This window comes from Corvus cornix, chromosome 18 (genome assembly GCF_000738735.6).
Source record: "Corvus cornix cornix isolate S_Up_H32 chromosome 18, ASM73873v5, whole genome shotgun sequence".
Classification (NCBI taxonomy): domain Eukaryota; kingdom Metazoa; phylum Chordata; class Aves; order Passeriformes; family Corvidae; genus Corvus; species Corvus cornix.
In genome coordinates, this window is record NC_046347.1 from 900580 (window position 1) to 912950 (window position 12371).

The 12371-nt window shown below is 51.3% G+C and overlaps 1 protein-coding gene across 3 annotated transcripts in view; it reads right to left on the reverse strand.

Moving 5' to 3' along the window:
- The window catches only part of STX8 (syntaxin 8), an 87659-nt gene that overhangs the window by 25951 nt on the left and 49337 nt on the right, over positions 1–12371 (reverse strand). The window contains exons 7-8 of one of the 3 annotated variants that reach the window (XM_039562259.1): positions 6341–6442; positions 3148–3272 (exon numbers count right to left, since the gene is read on the reverse strand). In XM_039562259.1, the coding sequence (XP_039418193.1) occupies positions 3184–3272; positions 6341–6442 (191 nt within the window). In that variant the 3' untranslated portion in view covers positions 3148–3183. Of the gene's footprint in view, positions 1–420; positions 889–3147; positions 3273–6340; positions 6443–12371 lie in introns of those variants that run through there. The other 2 variants (XM_039562258.1, XM_039562260.1) reach the window with 2 other exon arrangements.

Below are 12371 nucleotides of genomic sequence, written 5' to 3' on the forward strand. Positions count from 1 at the left end.
AGCAACAACTTGTTCCCTGTGAGGGTGGGCAGGCCCTGGCACAGGGTGCCCAGAGCAGCTGGGGCTGCCCCTGGATCCCTGGCAGTGCCCAAGGCCAGGCTGGACATTGGGGCTTGGAGCAGCCTGGCACAGTGGGAGGTGTCCCTGCCCATGTCCCTTCCAACCCAAGCCAGTCTGGGATTGTGTGGTTAAAGACAACAGCGATCAGTGAAGACAGAGAATCACAGAATGTTCTGAGTTGGAAGGGACCCACAAGGATCATCAAGTCCATCTCTTCAGTGAATGGCCCATACAGGGATCAAATCCACCACCTTGGTGTTATTAGTTAATTAGTGAGACACCAGAAATGAGCCCAATTTAACCAACAGATTCATCATTCTTCTGCTGAAGTTTCTTTTCAACTCTTCCTGCAGGGGTAACAACTCAGAACAAACTTTTTGACATGTGACAGTGGAAGAAGCTTGAAGTTGTCCCTGAGGGCCGGAGCACTGAACTCCCTCTTGCCCCTCCTCCTCCTCATCCCTGAGGAAGGCTCCATGGTGGCAGTGCTGCTGCAGGAATTTGTATTTGCCCTTTCCTGCCCTGTTGGTGGTGCCTTTGCCGCTGGCCTGGCGCTCCTGCTCCGTCGGGTTCCGCTCCATCCCTGCCTCCTCCTCCTCCACGACGCCTCAGCTCCCGGACCTTCCAGGCCTCGTACTCCTCCCCATCCTTCTCATCATCTCTACGAGTGCATCCAGTGCTGCCAGTGGCTGCTTGCCCTCCTCCAGCTCCTTCTTAGCTTCCTCTTCTCCAATCTGAAGCGTGTACTTGAGCCTCTCCTCTGCCATCCTCTTTGCCTCCTGCTCCAGGGCTTCTGCTCCTCTCTCCTGAACTGTGATCTGCTCCTTCCTGTGGATAAAGACCGGTTTGAGACGTGGCTCCATTTCACCTTCGTTGTCTGTGTACTCCTCGTACCTGGACTCTGACTCGGCCTCTTCTCCAGACCGACCCTCATCTTCCACCTCCATCACCTCCATCTCCTCAGTTCTCCTCTCCTGTGCTCGCTGATGCATCACCCACGTTCAACCTCCTCATCATCGATCTCTTCCTCTTCCCTGGTGTCCTCTACTCCAGGCACCAGGCTTCCCCCCTCTCCACCTCTGAATCACTTTCTCCAACCTCTCCGTGTTCCAGGAGGTCTCGGTGTCTCAGCTTTATCCAGCCGGTATCAGCCGCCCCAGCCAGGGCCATTTCAGTGCAATGTTCCAACACCCAGCCCCATCTTTTGTTTCCTGATTGCCCCATTTGGCCCTCAGGCAAAGCCCTCCCCCCCCCACCAGCACTGTCCTTCTTCCAGGTAGCAGATGGGACAAAAATTCGCTAAAAAAAAACCAACAAACCCAGAACAAAATTGAAGGAAGGAAAAATTATAATTAAAAAAAAAAAAAGAAAGAAACTCAGGAAAATACACAAGTTGCCAGGCCAAGAAATCTCATCCCATCAGAGGCTGGACAGGTGACTCAGAGCCAGTGCAGTTGTCAGGGCAGCACTGGGGAGGAATATCAGAGTAACTTCTCCAAGAGTCAGATTGCAGGAAAGGCTGATTTCATGGCAACTGAACCAGCTCCTCCTCTCCACTGAGAAAAAAACAAATGGATGGGGACTTGCTCATCTAAACACACAGGATACGTCAGAGGAACAGACCTGAGCAACTGCCATCATAATTTATAAAACAAATTAAATCCATGGCAAAAATAAGCAAAACTTAGAACAGAGAGATCACAGAACCTGGCAGAAAAAGGCCCCAGCCTGCATGAATCATTATTTTCTACAGGAAACCTTATATAATCCAAGCTACCCTGTTTTAAAACAAACCAAACCTTCCAAAAACTCCAATTAATGGGTTTAGCAAAGCTCTGTTTTTAATTCAGGTGATTTGGTAAGATTAAAAAAAAAAAAACAAAACAAACCCCACCTGGTACAGATTAATTTGCTGTAGTTTACAGCCTGCTTTTGGCATCTCCAGCCCCTCCCTGGGAGGAAGGCAAAGGCGAGCTGAGAGCATCTACCTGGCGCTGAGGGAGGCGATTAGATTGCATTGCCATCTTGTGGAACAGGAGAAAACCAGGGACAGGGAAAAACCGCTCAGGCCCCTCTCTGCAGCGGGGTGGTGCTCTCCAGGACACAGGCCCTGGCCCAGAAGGGGATTTGCTGTGGCTGGTCCTCATTCTCCTCATTTATCTGAAAGGGCAGAGGGATGCACACGGGGAGAACACGGTCTGCTGCCCTCAGGCTGCTGGCATGGGGAGGGACACAGACTCAGCTATCAGAAATAAAAGCTTCCTCTTTTTTTGCTTGTTTTTACTGTGACAAAGTCATGGTTTTCTGGGTTGCTTCCCCGGGAAACAAAAGCAGCTTTTCTCCTTGGCTACAGGAGAACCACCAGAGAGTGACTGGGGCAGGAGTAGAACCAGCAATGCCCAGGTCCCCATCCCAGTTCGTGGTCTGGTTCAGCAGGACCTGAAGAACATTTCTGACTTCACACATGGCACAGCTCAGATTCAACCACCTCTGCACAGGTCACAACTGCCAACAGGGCTCCCAGCTGTGGCCTGAGTAACTAAAATCCCCTTGGCTCCTCCAGACACAAACACTTGAGGATGTTCTTATCACAGCCAAAGCCTGGCTTAACCATCCTCTCTGCAGGGAGCTGCCTACTTGTGACTCTACGGAAAATAACCAAACAAAAAATCCCACTACAAAACTCAAGGATGGGGGGAAAGTTACCCAAAAGCACCAAACCCCTGCTGCCAGCCAGGCTGGGAGCAAGGGAGGAGTTCACTGCACTGGTTCTTGTCTCAAGGAATGCCTGGACGTGGCACTCAGTGCTCTGGGCTGGTGACAAGGTGGGGATTGGGCACAGGCTGGACTCGATGGTCTGGGAGGGCTTTTCCAGCCTCAGAGATTCTGTGCTGTGAAGCCTGGAACGCCAACCCAGCCAGCTGGACACTGTGATGGATGTGACCCACGATTTGGGTTGCACCTTACTGGACTCGCTGGGGCAGGAACCACCTGGCCCAGTGTGGAGAGGCCCTACAAGCAGCAGTGCAAGTGCAGCGCTGACCTGAGCTGGCTCTGGTGCCCAGCAACCACAGAACACCAGCTCACCTGTCCTGAGTGACCACCAGCATCCAGAGCCGTGGACTAAATGAACTCAGGGAACATCTTCTGGACTTTTATGGGCTTTTCACAGACATTTCCCAAGGGTGGCCCACAGACTGCAGGGATGCTTCCTGTGGGGACAGGGAGAGGGTGGCTCTGGGGGGCTGGGGTTAAACCACAACATCCCCCAGCATCTCAGCATTAATTATACTTTAGTTTATTTGCAAATTTTGAAATGCAGTTCTTAAGAGGGCATTCTGAGGGTTAAAGTTTCTAATAAAAAAGCTACTGAGAAATGGTTAGTGAGTGTTACTCTGCAGAAACCCCTGAAGGTGCCCAGACTGGAAGAGAGAGCACAAACCAACCCAAGAGCGCCAGTGGTGAGGCTGAAAAGTCAGGATTGTGCACGCAGCCATTCCTGCAGCAAAGCTGGTACAGGCAGCCTAGCACTTGATTGATGATTTGTGTGAACACTCTGGTGAAAGCTCAATGCAAATTTCTGAAATCTCAGAAACTTATATGTCCCCCCACCCCTCCTAATGCCCAGCACTCACTGGGAAGGAGGAAAACAATGCCAGGCAGCGTGAAACATTTGCCTGCGGATGACTAATGATTTTCAACAATAATTTCATACATGCAGCAGGCTGGAGTCTATCCCGTGGTTACTCTTCTGCTGCAACCCCTGGGAGTTCCCAGTGACACCAGTGTGGGGCTGCCCGAGGCCACCAAGGGAGACAGGACAGCCTTCCCTGGGCACAGCGAGGGCGGGCGCTGTCAACAGCGCTCGGGCCAGCGAGAAAAATGGCACTGGAAATAAGCTGTGAATGAAACAACCCACCCAGGACAACCTGGGGGTTTGTGCCAGGCCTGAGCAGGGCAGAGGGGCAGAGGCTGCCCCTGGGCCAGGCAGGTAACGCCGAGGGCACAGCCCAAACCACAGCGGGCACTGGGAGCAGCCCCCACAGCTGGAAACGAGGTTTGCCTGAGAGGGAGATGTTGAAATATTGATTAAAGTTGGGTTTCATCAGCAATACTTTGATTTTATGATTATACTGGCTGCTAACAAAGACACACCCATTAATGCATTACATTCCTGCTTGTAAAACAGGGATTATTCCATTATTGCAGCCAGTGTGCTCCGCTTGTATCCACAGCCCGTGGCTCCAGCACAGGCACTCATCAGGAAAATAAAAAGACACCATGATTTCAAAAAGGAGGGAAAAACGCATCAACAGCCACATGCTGGAGCAGAGTGGAGACTGGGTCTGAGTAAGGAAGGGGTGGGCAAGGGGGAAGGCTGAGCACTTCGCCCTGCTTTAAATCCACAGTGAGACACCAAACCCAAAGAGTTACTGAGGATTTTATCAATTTAAAGGATAAAAAAAGCACTCTGACATAGTCCCCGAGCAGGTGCCAGTTTTCCTGTGGCTTGGCCTCATTCCGGGGATAATCATACATCCAGGGAGGGTATTTCTCATCCCAGTACACCAGTTCATCCCAGTGCCAGGGATAACGGTGGCAGAGGGATGGGAGGAATGCCATTAAAGCCTGTGTCCTCGACATTATTGTTCCTGGGCAGCAGGAAGCAGCCATCTGAGGCAATATGGTGTTTACTTATGCCCAAATTGTTATGCAAACACAGGAAGACCTATGGGAGCAGAGGGAACAGGCACCGGAGGCAGCACTTCTCACCAAAGCAAAATGTTTTTCAATGTGCAAAGGGTGAGAGAGGTCACCCCCAAGGAATCCAGCCCAGGATCCTCCCAGCCTTCGATTCTCCCATCCTCCCTCCTCCTCCTCTGAAATTCCCCAAGCAGCCAGGATGGGCTTCCCGAGTTAAAGAGACAGGCTCATCATGCAGCAACATGTCTGGGGCTGCACTTCCATGAGGAACCTAAAAATGGGGAGAAATCCCTCCTGGAAGCCACGGGAGTGACCCCCTGCCTGCCCCCCACATCACGCTGAGCTGCCCTGGACTCGTGCGGAAAACGAAGCCACAGGAATTAAAGGGAGACTCCAAAGGCACACGGGGTGCTCAGCATCATTCAAGTGCACTTAGTTTTAAATTAAATCCATCTTGCATCAACATTCAAGATCTAAAATAAAAGAGTCAGTCGTGAACTCTGCAGTCACGCCTTTAATTCCATCTGCCGTTGGTACGAGAGAGCTCGGAGACAAATGACTCTGACAAGTCAACTTTAACCTCCAGAAGAAGCCACAGGTTTTCATCAACCTACATCAACCAAGCTTTCGAAAAGTTATCACTGATGGAGAGCCAAATAAATCCCTGGAATTGTCAGAGCTGGAAAGATGCCTCATTGCCAGTCTAAGTTCGGGAGCTTCTGCAGCCAGAGCCTCACTCCACAGGATGCAATCTCCCACCAGCCACAAACAGGTATGTGACCACATCAGCCCTTGGCTTTCTCTTCACTAAACTACATAAACCAAATTTTAACAAATTCCATTTCTGACCGTAAGTCAAATTTCTGTAGAGCATTGTGAGTCTTCTAGCACGATAAAAACGAAGCATGGACAGCAGAACCAGACATGCTGCTTCCAGAACTGAACTGCCACCACCTCCCCGGGGACTTCATCCCTCAGCCAGTCACCCTCCCCACATAAAGACAATTTCTGCCATCACCCACAGCATCCTCTCCTGGTCACTGCTACCAACCCTCAGCTCTTCATCAAACCTGCCTGTGATTACCACCTCTGCCTGGCTCTATGGAGAGGGAAGCCAGTTTAGCTTTAGCAGCTTGCACATCACTTCAGGAGTCACCAGGAAGGGTTTCATGCCTGGCAGGCTCTGAATGCTGCTGGGTTAAGAGCTCATCCCTGCAGGACATCCCCAGAAACGCCCCTGCGGCCTCACTCCCCGCTGTGCCAGCTTTGTGAGAGCTGGTAGCAAGTTTGTGTAAAGCTAATTAACATGCACCGCTCTAATTTCAGACCATTTCAGACATGCAGGATATTGTGCAATGCCGGAGTGAAACGGCTCAAGGAAATCAACGGCACCAGCACTTCAGCACAGCGAGTCAGAGCTGCTGGAGATGTCTGGAGTGCTGGGGTTTGTGCCTTTGAAAGAAGCTGTCCTCGGGGGGGGAGCGCATTGCACAGCAATTAGGGACAGTTAATAACTGCACATCATCAGTTACCAATGCCCTGGCATCGCATGATTTGTGCCGAAGCCATTTCCTACCGCAGGACGTTGATTTCTTGTCCACCATCTTCACGTGCCGTGTCTGGGTGCGCAGCCGGTCGTCCGTGTTCTCCACCAGGTTCGTGAGGTCGTCGATGATCTCTGGGGAAAGAGGGACAGGAGCATTAAATCTGAGCCCACAGCATCCCTGCTCAACCACCCTCCTGCTGGAGGCCCCGGAATGGGAACCAGCTGCATCCTTCTGTCCCCCACTGGGACAGAGCAGTGCTCACACGGCACTGAAAGGTCCAAATCCTGGGAAATACTGCACCACAGACTTCAGATTCAGTGCAGTGCTCCACTGCAAGAGTGGAGGAGAAAGTACAGCCTAAAGTGGAGGAAAAAGCACAGCCTGAAACAGCAGCATCAGTCTGGGAGGTCAGGGGTACAGGAGGGCAGCCACAAAGCTGAGGTGAATTCCCTCACTGAGCCAAAGTGAGGGAATTAGTGCCTATGCTATAGGAATTCTGGAATTTCAGTCCCTGGAACAGCATCTCAACACTTGGCCACGACATCATCACTAAACCACATCCAGAAGCACCATCTCCATAAAGGCCTCTGAGAGCACTCAGTGCAGTCCTGACCATGCGACCACTGAGGTCACGAAGTCCTGCCTTGGTTCCCTCCTGGAGCTGTGGGTCTGGCAGCTCTTCCTGCAGCCCAGAAGGTCCTCTGGGAAAAGGGAAGTGGGCAAAGTTTCCCCTACATCGAGTTTTAAAGAGAGGAGAAAGGAAAACTTCAAGCCAACCCACCCTCAACCCCCTGTAACTGATGGCTTTAATTTTGTCCTGGAAATCAGAGCTGGGACAAGGCTTACACTGAGAGTGGTTGATGGGATGGCTGAAAATTAAAAGCCACATTCAGGCACTAAATTTCCCTCTCAGCGCCTGTTACGCTCTGATTTCCTTGGAACACACAGCCAGTGCTTCTGGTGTGTGCACACACCACGTCTGGCTGCCCTCGGCGCCGCAGGTAGGAGAGGCTTCCTTCGTGCATGATAAACCAGGAGAGGACAGCAGCCAAGCCCTCAGTGCTGCTGCACAGCCTCTTGCTCTGCTTACACTTCCAGCACTCTCCCCACTGTTGATCCCTGTGAGTCCTGCCTGCCTTTGAGGCAGGGCTGGGGACAGTGGCCATGCCCTCAGCTCCTCTGTACCCCAGCAGGTCCTGGCACTGCAGCTCTGCCCCAAGGAAACCCTGGGTTCAACAGCCCTTAAGCAACAAAAGCAGAAGTCAGAGCACACAGCATCCAGTTAGCAAGATAAAGTGATATCCTGCCCAAATTTATGGATCATAACCCTGTAGGGATGATGGCAGAGGGTTAAAGAACATTTAAAGAATGCAACTCCCGTCAACAGGACAGGGCCCTTATTCTTAAGCCTTTTTAGTTTTGACTGTATTCCTTCAAACAAAAGATTTCCCAAATGTCTCTGCAAGGAAAAAGGGGAGGACAGTGACAAGGGCATTCCTTGTACTTCCCAAACTTCCCTGTGAGACAGCAAGGAACTCTCGTCCTTCCAAGAGCAGTGCCAGTGCGTGACATTAGCTCTTGCAGCTTCCCTGCTGTCATCCCTCTGACACCAGGAACTGAATGGGAACGGTTTTCTCCATCATTCATCTTCCCTCAGCAGAAGATCACAGAAACTCCTGAGCTGGAAGGGACCCACCAGAATCATGAGTCCAGCTCCTGGCCCTGCACAGACACCCCAAATCCCACCCTGGGCATCCCTGGCAGCGCTGTCCCAACGCTCCTGGAGCTCTGGCAGCCTCGGGGCCGTGCCCATTCCCTGGGGAGCCTGGGCAGTGCCCAGCACCCTCTGGGGAAGAACCTTTCCCTGATCTCCAACCTAAATCTCTCCTGACACAGCTCCAGCTGTTCCCTCAGGCCCCAGATGTTTGTTATGGAGGGTGTTTATGTTCTCAGTCTTATCAGGGAACAAGCACTGTATCACATACAGATAAAACCCTTCTGATCGTACAGAGAGATAACAAAAACCACGTAAAATTATCAAAGTTCTGCAGGAACAAAGGAAATGTCCAAGGCACACGGAGCACGGAGGTTTTACTCTCCCGGAGAGCTGAGACATTGAAGCATCATCCCTCCAGTGCATGTTTCCATCTGCTCCACAAACACTCTGTCATCCCCAGCAAATCCCCATGTAAAATGATAGCAGCAGCTAAAAAATCCTGTACTTTGAAAATATACAGCTTTCCTAAAACATGAGCTCCTGATTCATGTCCTGCAGCCCAAACCACCCCTGTATCCCCACGAAGGGAGGGCAGAGGGCAAACATCAACCAGTTCCCTGTGTTTTACCCTCAGGATCCGTCCCATCCACCCCACCAATACTGTTCTATTCCAGACACAAACCCTCCATGTTTCTAAAGCTGTTTGCAATACTTTAAATTATTGTTCATCAATATTATTATACTCAGTACTGTCCACCCTACACAAAACAGATTTTCCCAAGGGATGGGAGGCATTTTGTTTGAGCTACAAGGTTTGTTCAGTTTGCAGTTCAGATATTCACTCTCCTCCCCCTTCCACCCAACTTTCCCAGGTCTGACATCTGCAAAGCCAACAATATTTTGGGGAAACTTTATCTGTCCTGCGTGATTCAGCACACAGGAAGAGCAGGACAATGCTGCCTGCAAGGGCAGGACTGCTCATGTTTGCCTCTCCATGAAAAAAAAGTGCTGCAAGTTCCCATCGTTGTCAAGGACAAAGTGATAAGCATGCTTGGGAAACTGGAGACTTTCCTCTGCCAACACTGACCAGACCCTCCTTGAAAAACATCCTGGTGAACAAGCTGTAGCTAAATGAGAACAAATGTGAGCAGGAAAATTTTCTGTCATCATTTCAAAGCCCAAGGCACTGCAAATTGGATTCTCTGTAGAGCCTCTCCTTTCCCATCCCCCTGGCAGGACTCATTTCTGAACCAAAGGGCTGCCCTGGACATCCTGGAAGAAGCATTTCTCCATATATAGATACATAAACATGTTCTGTGACACAGTCAGGTTCCAGGGGAGCAGGCACTTCACCCAACACACAGCCCAAAGCTCAACAAGCACCCACCCCTTTGATGTCACAGTTGAGACCTAGAGAATTCTGGAGTGCTCACGGCAGGACCTGGAGCTCTGAGCAGCTGGAATGGGAAGGAAGGGTCTCCCAGTTGGACCAGAAGTCCAGCCCAGCAGGTTCCCCAGGCCAGGGTGTCCTTGTAACCAAAAACACCCAGCACAGAAACATCCACCCACCCACCCATCCATCGTCTGCACCCACCAACCCCCTGTTGTGGTGATACCCAAGCACAGGGCAGTGCTCAACCTCCCTGGAAATGAAAACATTTCCCCCCACTCCAAAGCAAAGGAAATCAATGTTGGATATGGCAGAGTTGAGAATTAGTATTGAATTTCTAAGGTGGGCACCAAGTAACCCATGGCCAAAGAAGTCCTCAGAGCACAGACACTTCACAGGTTCCCACCTCTCCTGACCCACCTGCAACCCCCTCTGCCCTTCAGTCTGGCAATTCCATGTTCTATCACCGCCCATTTAGCTGGCTATGCAAGGAACAGGCTAAAAAGAGATGGAGAGAGACCTGAAAAGAGGGAAGGAGCCAGGTGCCCCCGTGAGGAGGGAGCAGACGGGGAAGGCAGGCTGGCTGCTGGTGACCTTCCAAAGGACACTCCTGTAACACAGCACTGCAAACCACAACCCAGCCAGGAGCACAAATTTAGCCAAGGTCTCCTTTCAGGGAAGCAGGATCTTGAAGCAGAGGATAAAAACCCAGTGCCCAACCCCAGCACTAAACTCAGAGTCACTCGGAGCTGAAGTGGGAGCAGTCTGAAGGTCAGTGCCGGAGGTGAGCTCGGCCAGGAGCTGCTCCATCAGCAGGGGCTGCTCCAACACCAGTGTCACAGCTGTCCCCATCCCTGCACACGTGTCCCCGTGCTGCAGTGCCAGCCACCAGCCAGGCAGGAGCTGAGCAGGAGCTGAGGCAGCCCAACCTTCCCCATGGCAAGTGTCTGGTCCCCTTAGGAAGGCAGAGGCACTTCCAGGTCTCCTCACCTCATTCCTGCCAGGAATGGCAGGGAAGCACCACCTGTCCCTACAAATCTGGGTGCTCTTCCCAGTGAGCCAAACTCCAAAATCTGGGATGGAGCCCTCAGCAAGGGCAGGATTTCCTCAGGTATGTGTCAGACAGCAAAATAATGGTGGGATCTGAGGTCAACACAGACATACCTGAAAGCAGGACAAAAGTCATGGCAGGTCTTTGTTCTGGGGACACAAGTGTGGCTGCAGTGCTGTCCTGGCTCCTGCAGCCATGGCGAGGGCAGGGCAGGGCAGGGCAGCCCTCGGGACACCGGCACCAATTCCACACATGGGATTTACAAAGAAAACATGCAAGGAGGGAGCAGCGAAGCCAGCACATGACAGGAAAAATGTAGGTTGATATATGCTGAAATACTTGACTTTTTTTTTGGTTCAAAATCACACAGCAGCAGTTTTTGATCTTAGGCAATGTGTTTTGGACAGTGCAGAGCAGGCTGAGCGTGGGTCCAGGTCAGAAGAAGCATCCCTGAGGAAGAGGTGGGAGAGGCTGGAAGTGCAGCCCTCTCCCCTTCCAAGGTAACCCTGCCTCCCAGGAAGCAGAGAGGTGTTTACTGGAAAAAGCCTGAGCACAGTGAGGAAATCCTCCTTTTTTTTTTTTTTTTTTTTTTTAAACCAAACACCAAATAAATTTTAGTTTTGTTTAATAATTTGCATTAAACAAATTTTTGCCCATACAGATGAATACAAAAATCACTTGACCAGGTTGGATGGGGCTTGGAGCACCCTGGGACAGTGCAAGGTGTCCCTGCCCATGGTAGATGGGTGGGAATGAGCTGAAATTTACGGTCCCTCCCAACCCAAACCATTCTGGGATTCTGTGAAAGGCTAAGAAAGATGATTTTTAATATCTATGAATTAAACAGCTGCATTACAAGCCACACAGGTACCACATCTTGCTGTTCCCAGTTTCTGGGGTCCATCCATGTGCGTGTTTGTGTGTGTGGTTTCACAAGGACTGTGCTAAAAGTCACTCCCAGGGTGTAAAATCCTTCCCTGGAATTGCAGGGAACAACCACCTGGCAGCAGCAGTAAGGGTGGATTTACACACATCCCTGAAACCACATGTGCTAAGAGCTAAAAAAATAAAGATTTATGCAAAGGACACCAAGGGAAGACAGATGATAAAAAATTGAGCAGAAGAAATTGTATGGGATCCTAGGAATTTCTCAGGAAAAAAAAAAAAGCTCATTCCTCATTTCCCTTTTTCTTCAGAGACTTCGCCGCTGCCATGAAAATCAGAAATGTTCTGTTTTAACTCCTGAAATCACCGATACCTCCTGTAAAAAGCTGGTTCTGCTTCTCTCCAGCCACGGCATGGATAATTTCAGTGCCTCCCATGGGACAGGAGCCCCCCAGGCTGGAGCTGTAACTCATCCCTGCAGGAAGGGAGGGCAAACCTCAGCTGAGCCGAGCCAGGGGCCGCAGCAGCCTGCGCTGTCCAAACAGATCCTTTTGCTTTTCTCCTCTGCTTCCCCTCAGAAGGCCACGAGCTCCGGCCCTGGGTTTGCCCACAGCCCCGGGAAGCAGCCCAGTCCAGCCACAGCTCCGCCAGCAGCACTCCCAGCTGCCTTTCCCACATCCCCAACCTCTCTGCTGACATTCCTGACAACCCTTCCCATCCGTTTGGGACTCCTCTGGCAGCCCCATCTTCTGTGTCAACTCAGCCATCAAGTCTTTCTACAGCTGGCCAGAAGTTTTCCAAGGGAACAGCTTCCCCTGGAAAGCCATGACCAAACCAGCCCATCCCAGAGCGCTCCGCAGGCCGGGCCCGCCAGCGTCTCACCTCCTCGAGGGTGCCCTTTGTGCTGGAAGTCCTCCCTGGCCAGCCTGAAGTGAATAACCAAATGAAATTCTGTTTTGCCAACAAAACGAGGAGCCCAAACTTCTCCAGAGAGCAGGAGCCCCTATTCCAGCTCTT